This window comes from Podarcis erhardii, assembly GCF_964252035.2.
Source record: "Podarcis erhardii genome assembly, chromosome: Z".
NCBI lineage: Eukaryota > Metazoa > Chordata > Lepidosauria > Squamata > Lacertidae > Podarcis > Podarcis erhardii.
Window position 1 is genome coordinate 48,674,010 of NC_138504.1, and position 14,085 is coordinate 48,688,094.

Below are 14,085 nucleotides of genomic sequence, written 5' to 3' on the forward strand. Positions count from 1 at the left end.
TGGTGTTTCCTGCTTGGCAGGGGGTTGGACTCGATGGCCCTTGTGGTCTCTTCCAACTCTATCATTCTATGATTCTATGATTCTAAGAAAATGACGACTACAAGGAAGTCTCTTTCGCAATCTCTCCACACAGCCTCGCTCCATTTGCAAACTGCACCGGCAAGTATATATATCCTTAATGTTTAACCTGACCTTGCCTAAATGTGCCACTTCATTTCCTAAGCTCACATTGCCATTTCACAATAGATCCTCGTTGCCAAATAGCTGGGATACCTTTCTCTCTTGCCTCTTTTCCTCTGGGGAGGGCCTAAGGAGCAGTGCCCCAAACAATTTAAACAAAAACCAGGAGGGTAGGCGGAGAACTCCTACACTGCCCTGTGTTTATTTATGGCAGGAATGCACGTGGAACGAGGCGTGTTTGGCAACAGTTTCCACAGTGTGGATGACACAAGAGGGCTTCCCCGCTCTAACCTCACCTCATCTTCCCTGACAGCAGATATTGTACCTGCCCTGCTGATGGGAACACAGATACTGTAGGCCCAAAACGTAACTGGAAATTTATGATCATATGGAAGGCATCTTGCCTGTCTGGCATGGTGCTCAGCAACCCAGATGCCTAGATGGAAAAGGTTCAAGGAAGAGGTTCCCAAGGAGCAAGGCCAACTCTGAGAAAAGATTAATGCAATCTTGTAGTATTTATAGTACTGAAATGCTACTGTTGTTGCTTATGTTGTTATATTTGCTATTGTGTTGTTGTTGTTGTTGATAGATATGAAAGGAGCAAGCAGAACCTTGATGAGTGTATACCGTGGTACCTCGGGTTAAAAACTTAATTCGTTCTGGAGGTCTGTTCTTAACCTGAGGTACCACTTTAGCTAATGGGGCCTCCTGCTGCCGCCACCACGTGATTTCTGTTCTCATCCTGAAGCAAAGTTCTTAACCCTAGGTACTATTTCTGGGTTAGCGGAGTCTGTAACCTGAAGTGTCTGTAACCTGAGGTACCACTGTATTGTGAAAAGAGAGGGGTGGAGCTATGGATGAGGGGCTAAGCCAGGGGTCTGCAACCCACGGCTCTGGAGCCGCATGTGGCTCTTTTACACCTTTGCCGCGGCTCCAGGGCGGATACTAGCGAGGGGAGGAGGCGCATTGTGCACCCCGACACTCCCCACTGTGGCGGGTGCTGTACTGGCCGTGACGTCGCATGGGGGCGGTGTGTGCATTAGTCACGCACAGTCCCGACGTCACCTTCCCGCCCACTGTCAGATTGCGGCTCTGGAGATATATTTGTTTTAAATGTCGCAATGGTTTTGCGGCTCCCAGTTTTTTTTTTCTTCGGAAACGGGTCCAAGTGGCTCTTTTTGTCTTAAAGGTTGCAGACCCCTGGGCTAAGCTCATGGATCTAGTACAACCCTCACCCCTTTAATGCAGGAAATCTCCTCATACAATAACCCTGAAAGGAGGCCATCTAGCCTCTGCTTTAAAACCTCCAGTGAGGAGAAACCACATTCTGTTCCACTGCCTACCACTTCGTTCGAAGCCTTTTTTTCTTGCAATGTGCACCTACTAATCTGGGTTCTTATCCTCTGGAACAAGAGACAAGAGAGAACAGCATTCCAAATATTTGAAGATGGTTCCTATTGCATTTTTTAAAAACCCAGGCATCTCTCCAAAGCAGAAACTACAAACTGCCCAAGAAGATACCTCACACGAATCCAATAAACCACCATAAAAAGGGAGGCACAGAAACTGGGATTATTTCCAGCAAACAGATTGCTTGTTCTAAACATCAGACGCTGCCTTGTATCAGGTTAGACCTTTTGTCCATCCAGCCTCCTCCGACTGTCAGCAGCTTCCCAGGGTGGTCTTAGGCCTTAGACCTGGGCTCTTCTGCACGCCAGGCAGTTGTTCTATGTCAGCAAAGTCCTTGCCCTCCCTGATCTAAACAGATGACCCTTGCATTCTTAAAGTGTTTTGGAGCGCTTGAGCTGACTGATTGCCTTTCTCTCCAGGGAGGTAGAAAGGAAGAAAGATTGTGACCGTTACTCCATGCCAGTATTGGGCGGGGGTTGGTTTCTGAGATGGGAGGGTCAGGTGCAAACACTGGTCCACTGAAAGATCTTGAAAGAGCTGCTGTGTGATAAACTGGGATTTTTCTATTACAGGGCGAAGCTGCCCACTAGGCCAGGTGTGAGGAACACCTGAGGCCATTTCAGATGTTGCTGGACTACAATTCCCAACACCCCTGAGCATTGGCAGTTCTGGCTGATGGGGGCTGGAGGCCAACAGTACTGGGTTCCCCAAAAACAGGACATTAAATTTTCCTAGCAGGCTTTGCGACTAAATGTGCCTCCCTCGCCAGGTGCCAAAGGCCCTGAAGGCCTTGCAGGGATAGCAAGAAAGTGCATTGTCATCCAGTCCATTAATATTTCTTAGCAGATCCACCCCCTTCAAATTGTTGATAATTGGTTTCAAAAGGGGTGGGTGGACAAGGTCGGGGGGGGGGGTCTTTAGGTCCACCCAGCAATCCCTTTTTATTCCTTCCACTGTTTCTTAAAAGAACACTCACTCTGAAGTTGTTCTTGTTAATATCTCAGCTTGTTAATATTAACCAGGAGATGTAAAGATGGGTAATATCCAGTGCTAGATTAATGGGCACATTCAGTGGCACTTTGCTGGAGACAATGTGTGGCCTTTTACTTCATTTTAACCCGTTCTGCTTTGAAAAGGTGTGGTGTGCAATCTGAAAGATTTGTACCATGGTGTTTTTTGTGTGTTATAGGTGCTGATAAATAAGGTACCAATTCAGAGTTCCTGTCACTGAAGATGATTTGCTCCCTGGACATACCCCAGTTTTAGCACCCAGGAAAGCCACCCGGGACCCTCCCCTCCCCCACACACATAACACAAAGTATTTAATTAATACAACAGAGAGATTATAGGCATTCAATCCTTTACTCAAATTATTCTGTCACACTCAGAAATATCAGCCTCTGGTTTTAGACGGTTGCAGGTTGGGTGTGGTTATTCAGCAACAACAACTTTATTGGTCAGCCAAATACAGGTTATATCCAAAAAGCTGAAAATGAAAGATGTAAGCAAACAATCTCAAAATATTTTCCCTCCCCCCCCATTTAATTATATTTATTGATACTTGCCCAAAGATATGCAAAAGTTCATACCCAGTACAGAATATCATTTTATAATACACTGAAATAAATGTTTAATCTGAAAAGGAATAAAGGCAGAAAGAAGAAGAAAAAAGGGAAATAAATGAAAGAAGAAAGGGAAAAGGGAAAGAAATACTCTATGAAAAAGACTCCCGGTTCTCTGTCCTGCAGGTAAATATAGTTTTTACTCATTAATTTCCAACCATTCTATCTTCTATAAACCATTTTTCAAATCTTCAAATCCAGATATTACAAGCATTTTATTTCCTAGAAAAAGTCCATAAGAAGTTTCCAGTCCTGAATAAATGTCAGTAAACATTTTTCTCTAATTAAGCACGTTAACTTTGTCATCTCAGCTAAGCATATTCAAACATATTAAAGCATATTAAAACACAGGTGATTAAAAAAATTAATAAGCAGAGCATGAGTAAGTAGGGTGGCACTTTGGATATGCTCAGAGCTACTGTTACATTTTTAGCCACCACTTCTCAGCTAAGGTGGCTGGCCACCCAGAAAAATTGCCTGCCACTTGACTGTTAAAACAACAACCAAATCTCAAAACAGCTTACAAAAAATACAATATTATAAAATCATCAATAAGAAAAACTAACAGCAGCAGTTTAAAACTTTCAGAAAGCCAGAAAGCAGAGAGACCAACAATAGGTGGCGCCAGAGCCAAGAACAGACAGGGCCTTAAAGGACCATCTTCCGTTGCGCTCCATGAAGAGAGATTGGATTCAGCCCTGGGGCTCAGCCCTGGGTTCCAACGAAACCCCTAAAGAATTGCTACCATTGAATTACAGCGCAAAGAGCTGGACTATCCCACTTGTTCACCAGAAACTAAACTTTAAACTGCCCAGGAAGCGCCTGCCTTTCCTCCACCACCCGCTCAAGAACAAAATCAATGACAATTTTAGGGAGTGGGGATGAACTTCCAATTGCACCAGGAAGATGCTAAGTCAGGGGTCCCCTCTCCCTAGCGACCCATTTCCCTCCTCAACCCCATTAACCCTGCCCGCCTCCAATCAAACCACCTGGAAAACGCATCTAAATCGACAAACCCTTAAACGCCGCGACATTAGAACTCAAAGCAAGGAGACGTCCCCACGCCTATGAAGGACCAACGCTTTTAACACTCGAGGCGCGTGTTTTTAGGACCCAACATATTTTTATGGTTGCAAGTTGCTTTAAGAGTTTATGTTGTTTTAAATATTGGTTTTAATGCTGTAACCCGCCAACCTTAGCATGAGGGGTTGGCTAATAAATTAATAAATAGCAATAAGGATAACAAAAAAATTTGAGCGTTGTCCCCAATGACTCTCAACACGCACGCACGCACACACATACCCCAAACGAAAAACAAACTGGAGATACTTCTCCACAACTTTTGAACAGAAAGATGAAGAGGTTCCTATGGAAACTGTGTAATACACTGAGCTCTCTCCAACTTTGCATCCTAGATGGGGCCCTTTTATTTCATCTTCTGAACTCTTCAATTGGATAAAACATTTAAGTTGGTTTGCTTTCAACTCAAGAGTTCGGACTTGAACTGGAGGTCATTAAATGGGCTCGGAAACTCGAGGCGGAGAGAAGCGCTGCCACCACCCGCAGAAAAGTGGAAGTTAGAAACAACATCCCATCCCATCTCCCTGTTTGAGGAACTGGTCCTCTGACACTGACTGGCAGAAGCCCCGTGTGACTCCCGTTGGAAACGCCAAGGACCGGACGAGGAACTTCCTGCGCGCAAAGCGAGCGCTCTGAGGCTGAGCTACAGCCCTTCCCCTACTAAAATAAAGCTCCGGTCCTCATTGTTCTGAATGAAGAGCTGGATCAGAATGGAGCCATAGGAAACCGCCTTATACTGGGGTCAGGCCACTGGTCCGCCGCGCTTAGCGCTGCCAGTGCCAGCTCTGGCTGGTGGAAGCTCTCCAAGTTCTCAGACGAAGGAGGCTGCCAGCCTTGTTGGGAGATGCCAATAACTGCGCCTGCGACCTGCCGCGCATAAGGCAGATGCTCTGCTGCAGAACGCTGCCGCAAGCCCGCTCAGTTTGCAAAGCTGAGTGCCTCTGCACATGCTCTTTTTCCTGGAGGAGACAGAGCTGTGCCCCGATTCACCACCTCCACGCCAGCTGCAGCGGAGGCTACGCCAGGCGTCTGGATTGTGCCGGGCGCTGCACGCGCGCTACCTACCTTGAAAGCGGGAGGCTCCCGGAGGTCCTTGGTTGGCAGGCAGAGGAGCAGGAGGCCCGCCAACGCCGCCAAGCCCAGACCGCCTAGAACCACCGCCACCTTCTTGGTCCCGCCGCTGCCCATCTCGCGGCTTTGGCAAACCGAAAACCGGAGCTGCAAACCGAAAACCGGAGCTGATGCGCCTCGCCTGCTCTCCGCCGCTGCTCCGAAGCTCAGCTCCTCCTCCTTCCTGACCGGGCGGCTTAAGAGGCCGGCGCAGCCAAAGAAGGAAGGCGGGGCGGGACCTGACTGGGCAGGTAGGGAAGAGTCCCTCCTCCTCCTCCTCCTCCTCCTCCTCCTCTTAGCAAAGCTGCCAAGTCAGCTTGGACCGGGCTTTCTGGGAAGTATCAGCGCCCCACGCGTGGGGATGGCAGGTCGGTGGAACCTCTCTGTGCAGGCGCAGGCTACCGCCGATTTATGTGCTAATGTACCTGTTTCATAAAATTTGACTGTTAAAACAGCAACAACAGCGCACAAACATCGAAGCAACTTACAAAAAAGATAAATCAACAATAAGGAAAAACTAACAACAGCAATTTAAAACTTTCAGAAAGTTACATTTTCTTAAACATTTTGCTAAAAGCATTCTTGTTTAAACAAGGCTGCCCAGATGTTTTAATCTGTTTTAGACTATTGTTTATTGTTTTAAACAAGTATGTTTTTAGCAGGCGCCACAAAGAGTAAGGTGAAAGCACCATCAACAGGCAGGGAGTTCCAAAGTGTGCAGGTGCTGCCGCACTAAAAGACTGAGTACTTGCAATATGGAATGGGTGCAGCAGGTATAACGGTGTCCATTCTGGCAATCAAAGCGGTCAAGTGGGCATATATGGGTAAGGAAATCCAATAGATTCCATTCATTTCCATCCTACCCTTTCTTCAAGGAGCTCAGGGTGGCACACAATGGTTAGGATTGATGGAGGTTGTCTTCTTCTTCTTCTTCAGCGATCCCTTGTAGCCAAGTAAGATTGTCTTCCATGAACACGGTCTTAATGGTGAGTCCGTAAGTGACTGTGGAGGCCAATTCTGGATCCACACGTCCTTCCACAGTGGGGACATGGGTTTCCGTGTGGGAGCTGATCACAGTGAGAGTCTGCCAAACATGCCTTCCTCTTAGCATGGCTTGGGAAACCCAGCCAGATGGGCACGGTATTATTATTATTATTATTATTATTATTATTATTATTATCACCATCATCATCTCATTTCTTCCTTTTGTCCTGAGTTCATGCTTCTTCAAATAATAATAATAATAATAATTATTATTTATATCCCGCCCATCTGGCTGGGCCTCCCCAGCCACTCTGGGCGGCTTGCATAAAAACCAAAAATACAGTAAGATATCACACGTTAAAAACTTCCCTGAACAGGACTGCCTTAAGATGTCTTCTGAATGTCAGGTAGTTGTTTATCACTTTGACATCTGCTGGAAGGGCGTTCCACAGGGCGGGCGCCACTACCGAGAAGGCCCTCTGCCTGGTTCGCTGTAGCTTTGCTTCTCGCAATGAGGGAACCGCCAGAAGGCCCTCGGCGCTGGACCTCAGCGTCCGGGCAGAATGATGGGGGTGGAGACGCTCCTTCAGGTATACTGGACCGAGGCCGTTTAGGGCTTTAAAGGTCAGCACCAACACCTTGAATTGTGCTCGGAAACGTACTGGGAGCCAATGTAGGTCTTTCAAGACCGGTGTTATATGGTCTCGGCGGCCGCTCCCAGTCACCAGTCTAGCTGCCGCATTCTGGATTAGTTGTAGTTTCCGAGTCTCCTTCAAAGGTAGCCCCACGTAGAGTGCATTGCAGTAGTCCAAGCGGGAGATAACCAGAGCATGCACCACTCTGGCGAGACAGTCCGCAGGCAGATAGGGTCTCAGCCTGAGTATCAGATGGAGCTGGTAAACAGCTGCCCTGGATACAGAATTGACCTGTGCCTCCATGGACAGCTGTGAGTACAAAATGACTCCCAGGCTGCGCACCTGGTCCTTCAGGGGCACAGTTATCCCATTCAGGATCAGGGAGTCCTCCACACTTGCCCTCCTCCCGTCCCCCCAAAACAGTACTTCTGTCTTGTCAGGATTCAACCTCAATCTGTTAGCCACCATCCATCCTCCAACCGCCTCCTGACACTCACACAGGACCTTCACCGCCTTCACTGATTCTGATTTAAAAGCGAGGTAGAGCTGGGTATCATCCGCATACTGATGAACACCCAGCCCAAACCTCCCGATGATTGCAAAGTGCAATACACATTGGTAAAAGATATTCCCCAACAGGCCGGTGTTTCCCAATTTCCCATGTTTATACAGGAATACCTCAGGTTACAGGCGCTTCAGGTTGCATTTTTTCGGGTTACAGACACGCCAAAACCTGGAAGTACTGGAACAGGTTACTTCCGGGTTTCGGCGGTCGTGCAGGCACAGCACTAAATCACGCTTTGCCCACGTGCAGAAGCGCTGAATCGCAACCCGTGCGTGCATGCACGCGCCGTTGCGGGTTGCAAACGTTCCTCCCGCATGGATCACGTTTGCAACCTGAGCGTCCGCTGTACTGCATTTTTTAAAGATTTGCCTTGAGAGCTTCTTTAAACCTCTTTTGTTGTCCACCTGTGTTTTGCTTTCCATTTTTAAGTTGGGAATAGAGTAGTTGCTTTGGAAGATGATAATTGGGCATCTGAACAACATGACCAGTCCAACAAAGTTGATGGAGATTGTACGTATTCCTAGGTTAGAGCGTCAGTCTAGGAAGAAAGAGTGGGATCCAAGTTCAAATCCAAGGCCATCTTGGAATTTCTCTGGGTGCTGTTGTGCCCACTGCTGTCTTTCAGCCTAACCTGCCTCACAGGGCTGTTGTGAGGAAGTGAAGGGCTGCCTAGCTCTCCTGGGAGGGAAGATAAAAAGGTAAAGGGACCCCTGACCATTAGGTCCAGTCATGGCCTACTCTGGGGTTGCGGCGCTCATCTTGCTTTATTGGCCGAGGGAGCCAGCGTACAGCTTCCAGGTCATGTGGCCAGCATGACTAAGCCGCTTCTGGCGAACCAGAGCAGCACACGGAAATGCCGTTTACCTTCCCGCCGGAGTGGTACCTATTTATCTACTTGCACTTTGACATGCTTTCAATCTGCTAGGTTGGCAGGAGCTGGGACCAAGCAACGGGCGCTCACCCCGTTGCGGGGATTCGCCAACCTTCTGATCGGCAAGTCCTAGGCTGTGTGGTTTAACCCACAGCACCACCTGCGTCCCTAGGAGGGAAAGTGGGCTATAAATGTCATAAAATTGGCTTTTGTGGATGAGCCTCTTTGTGGGCTCCCCCTGCCCCAACAGAGGCATCTAAAACACCACTGTGGGAATCTCGATTGCCAAGCTACTCTTTATTTGTTATGTACATTTTAGTAAAGATTCCCATCAGCTGTCTCAAGATCCCAAGGTAGTAGGATATACCGTATGTGCAAAAAATACTAAGTTCCATAAAATTGTAACCATTTATTTGTTCTGAAGATGTCTAAACTGTGTAGTCATCCAAAGCATGAATTTCAGGACAGGGCATATAAAGATCAAGTATCAGCACAATTTAAAAACAAACAAACAAACCAATATACTATACACTAGAGCAGTTGTTCTCAAACTTTTTACCTGGGCCACACTTTCAGAATAAAAGTTTGCTCACACCACACCAATAGATAGATAGTAAAATATTTTCTTGGATAACAAAGGCACATACAGCATCTCTGCTTTCAATTCACAGAGTCCTTCCTAGCTTTGGGGAGTCCAGGGGCTTGCCATCCATGCTCTAACCATTCCACCACACTCCTCTGATGGTATTCCCACAGCCTTTTATGGGGCTGGTGTTGCTAAGCAGTAGAGAGTCAGTGTGGCATAGGGGTTAGAGTATTGGACTAGAACCTAAGAGAGAGCAGCGTTCAAATCCTCACTCAGCAGGAGGCTTACCGTGTGTTATCTTGGCCGCCAGCCACTGCCTCTGTCAGCCTAACCTACTTCAAAGGGTTGTCCTGCGGGTTAGATGAGTCAATTGGAAGGTGTATTCCCAAGTCAAGACACCACCACTTAGGGGATGGGCAATGCCCCTCTTCTGCAGATGAAACTCAGAGAGGACCAGATGGATCTCCTGGTCCATCTAAACAAGCACTCCATACCCAGACACAGTCTGCTTCCAGCCACCTACAAGATGCTGGGGGAAGACAGGGAGGACTACTGCTGCCTCCATGGCCCTGCTTGTGGGCCATCCAGAAGCATCTCTTTGGGTGACCAAGCTTTATTTACTCATCCAGCCATTCCTATCCCACTTAAATTTAATTCAAGTGAATGGCACTTAAATGCAGGACATGAACTGTATGTATACTGTCTGCATACTCAATGCACCTTATGTGTGTCAGCTCAGGAGAAGAACAGCCTCAAAATGCAAGGCAAGCATCGTTATATCTGAAACCTGCGGGGATAGGGTGGTATACAAATATCATCATCATCATCATCATCATCATCATCATCATCTCCATATCACAGATGAAGGATGGTGAGGTTGAGAAGCAGTGGTGTACAGGAGGCCAGCTTGCAATAAAAATAAAAATAAAAATAAAAATAAAAATAAAAATAAAAATAAAAATAAAAATAAAAATAAAAATAAAAATAAAAATAAAAATAAAAATAAAAATAAAAATAAAAATAATAAAAATAATAAAAATAATAAAAATAATAAAAATAAAAATAATAGAGTTTGACCAAATTGTGGGAGGCAGTGGAAGACAGGAGTGCCTAGCGTGCTCTGGTCCATGGGGTCACGAAGAGTCGGACATGACTAAACGACTAAACAACTAATAATAATAATAATGATGATGATAATAAATTTTATTTCTATCCCGCCCTCCCCAGCCAAAGCTGGGCTCAGAGCAACTAACAATAGTAAAAATAGCACAGTTTACATAAAATCACATTCAATTAATTGAAATACATTCTAAAATAAATTCAGAATCAAATTAATGGCAACCATTGGACTATAATAATAATAATAATAATAATAATTTATTATTTGTACCCCGCCCATCTGGCTGGGTTTCCCCAGCCACTCTGGGCGGCTTCCATAAAAACCAGAAATACACTAAAATATCACAGATTAAAAACTTCCCTGAACAGGGCTGCCTTCAGATGTCTTCTGAATGTCAGGTAGTTATTTATCGCTTTGACATCTGATGGGAGGGCGTTCCACAAGGCGGGTGCCACTACCGAGAAGGCCCTCTGCCTGGTTCCCTGTAGCTTTGCTTCTCGTAATGAGGGAACCGCCAGAAGGCCCTCGGCGCTGGACCTCAGCGTCCGGGCAGAACGATGGGGGTGGAGACGCTCCTTCAGGTAGGATTACAGTTCTAGGAGGATTACAGAAGGAGAGAGGGGGTCAGACCGTGCCTTGGCCAAAGGCCTGGTGGAACAGCTCTGTCTTGCAGGCCCTGCGGAAAGTTGTCAAGTCCCGCAGGGCCCTAGTCTCTTGTGACAGAGCGTTCCACTCGGGGCCACGGTTGAAAAAGCCCTGGCTCTGGTTGAGGCCAGCCTAGCCTCCCTGTGGCCTGGAATCTCCAAGATGTTTTTGTTTGAAGACCGTAAGGTCCTCCGTGGGACATACCAGGAGAGGTGGTCCCGTAGGTACAAGGGTCCTAGGCCATATAGGGCTTTAAAGGTCAAAACCAGCCCCTTAAACCTGATCCTGTACTCCACCGGGAACCAGTGCAGCTGGTATAGCACCGGGTGAATGTGATCCCGCGGAGAAAACCCCGTAAGGAGTCTTGCCGCGGCATTCTGCACCCGCTGGAGTTTCTGGGTCAGTCTCAAGGGCAGCCCCACATAGAGCAAATTACAGTAATCAAGCCTGGAGGTGACAGTCTCATGGATCACAGTGGCTAAGTCAGGGCGAGAGAGGTAACGGGCCAACTACTTAGCTTGGTGGAGATGAAAAAATGCGGCCTTTGTTATAGCTGCAATCTGCGCCTCCATCAAAAGGGAGGTGTCGAAGATTACACCCAAACTTTTAACGGATGGTGCTGGCACTAACTGTGCCTCCGCAAGAGATGGGAGTTGCCCCCCCCCCCAATCCCATATCATCCCGACCCAGCCAAAGGACCTATGTCTTTGAAGGATTTAACTTCAACTGGCTCCCACGTAACCATCCAGCCACAGCTTCCAAACATCTGATCAGTGTGTCTGGGGCCGAGTCAGGATGGCCATCCATCAACAGATAGAGTTGGGTGTCATCAGCATACTGATAGCAGCCCAAACCAAAACTCCGGGCAAGCTGAGTGTGGGGGCGCATAAAGATGTAGAAAGGCATCAGGGAGAGTATCGCACCCTGCAGCACTCCACACACCAAGGAGTGGCGCGACAACAGTTCCACCCCAAGCGCCACCCTCTGTCCCCATTCATAGCAGAGGCAAGATTTGAACTCAGAGTTTCGTCTTGATTCATAGCTTGGTCTCATGGCCACGAAGTTGGTATCTTATGCAATTAAAGGAACAGGGACCTTATTTCCCCACCATTGTGTCTGAGGTAGATTCCTCTCCTTCCTTCCTTCCTTCCTTCCTTCCTTCCTTCCTTCCTTCCTTCCTTCCTTCCTTCCTTCCTTGTTCTTTTCCTCATTTCTGCCTTGAGAAAACTTGTGTACTAACAAACCTCATTTCTGTGAAGTAACACTGAAGAATCAACATCCCAAGGGCTCATTAAAAAAAGAAAGAAAGAAATCCTAACATCAAAAACAGCAATGGACTAAGGAATGTAAACAAAACCAACAGAAACCCACCATCCATACTTTTCTTGAAAAATAGACAGGCTTTAAAATTGTCAAAGCATAAAGAACATTCCAAGCACATGGACACTTCTTCAAATTTGTTTATTTTGTCAGTTCCATATCCCACCTTTCCAACTGACATCAACCACACAAATACAGCCACAAAGCAATAGTTTTTAAAAATGAGAGTCGCTGTCACAGTGGCCATTGAAGCCCAGTTTAACAGCAGAGCCAGCAACAAGTACTGCCTCCATCCCAAAGATCTGAGATGTTTTCATTTCACACCTCACCACTGCTATCCAGCCTCTGCTTGGGGCGATTTCCCTCATCTCAGGATTCTTCTATGCTAGCGTTTTTCCAACCTTTTTGGATCCACAGTTCCCTTGATCAACTCCATTCTTTCTGGGGCACCCCTGTGGGGCTCAGGAGCCCAGTTACGTCCCCCCTTGCCTGCAGAGCTGGCAGCCTCTCCCCTTTTTTGAACACCCTCCCTTGGGGAGTGTTCCCTCAGCCTCCTCTCCTCTGCCCTTGGGAGTCCTCTGAGCAGCTGCTGCTGCCGCCCCTGGTCTCTGAGCTGCCCCCCTGCCCCAAAGAGAGGTGCCTCCTCACACTGCCCCATAGGGGCCTGGGAAGCACCCCCTGGCCAGCCCCAGAGGCACCATTCACCTGGGGAGCTTGTAGCCAGGGCTGCTGCAACAAACAGCCACCCAAGCCTTTGGGAGGCAGAGACAGAGAGGGCATCAGAGGAGGGAGGGAAGGAAAGAGGGACAGAGGACAGTGCTGCTCTCGACACCCCAAGGTGCCATGGCACACTGGTTGAAAACCACTGGTCTATGCTCATCTGCTGCAAACCAACATGAAAGACTCATTATCAGCTCGTTCACTTGCCTATCAGTTTCTCTGGCACTCACTGCTCCTGCTCTGGAAAAAGTCATGGAGCTACTGACCCCTCCAACACAGCACTATTACAAAGCAGTCACGATGGGCAAAAGATTCCTGTCTTGCAGGGGGTTAGACTAGATTACCCTCTTGGTCCCTTCCAACTCTATCACTCTATGATTCTAAGTGAGGTTTCACTTTCAGCCGCAGAGCATTGGGGAGGAGAGCCTGGCACTGCCAGGAGACTTGTCCTTCTAAAACTGGCTTCTGCTGAGGTTCATCACCATCTTTGTTCCTGGGGTGCAGGAGGTGATTGTGGAGGGTCCTGCAGAACAAAGAGGGCATGTTGCTAGAGAGGGTCCAAGTTGCTGGATTTAGTGGAGGCTCAGGGACACTAGAGGGGATGCGGGTGGCGCTGTGGTCTAAGCCAGGGCTTGCCGATCAGAAGGTTGGCAGTTCGAATCCCTGCGACAGGGTAAGCGCCCGTTGTTCTGTCCCAGCTCCTGCCCACCTAGTCAAAGTGCAAGTAGATCAATAGGTACCGCTCTGGCGGGAAGGTAAACGGCGTTTCCATGTGCTGCTCTGGTTTGCCAGAAGTGGCTTAGTCATGCTGGCCACATGACCCAGAAGCTGTATGCCGGCTCCCTCAGCCTATAGAGCGAGATGAGCGCTGCAACCCCAGAGTCTTCCGCAACTGGACCTAATGGTCAGGAGTACCTTTACCTTTACCTTTACAGGGACACAGAGCACCCTTTATGGTGGTTGTTTTGGGTGGGGAGGGTCCACTTTTTCTTCTGCAGATGCCCCATCCAGTTTAGGAAAATGGAACTGGTGGTATCTGGCATCTTCTGCTGGGAAAACTAACTAATAAGGGATTGTTCTTAGGCGCCAAAAAAACCCGAGGATCAGGATTTCATACCTGTTTAGTCTGAGTCTATTTCACTTGGAAGCAAGGAGGAACATAGTCAAGGACACCTCTTGGCCTACAAGCTGATATAGCTGAAACAGTGACTTTGAATTCTCTCTGTCAGCATAACAG

At 47.6% G+C, this 14,085-nt stretch overlaps 1 protein-coding gene across 1 annotated transcript in view; it reads right to left on the minus strand.

The window, feature by feature from the left end:
- Positions 1-5,587, minus strand: part of ENTPD2 (ectonucleoside triphosphate diphosphohydrolase 2) — a 39,275-nt gene extending 33,688 nt beyond the window's left edge. The window contains exon 1 of the mRNA XM_081847665.1: positions 5,358-5,587. Within this exon, the coding sequence (XP_081703791.1) occupies positions 5,358-5,480 (123 nt within the window). The 5' untranslated portion in view covers positions 5,481-5,587. The remainder of the gene's footprint in view (positions 1-5,357) is intronic.
- Positions 5,588-14,085: the final 8,498 nt, after the last annotated feature.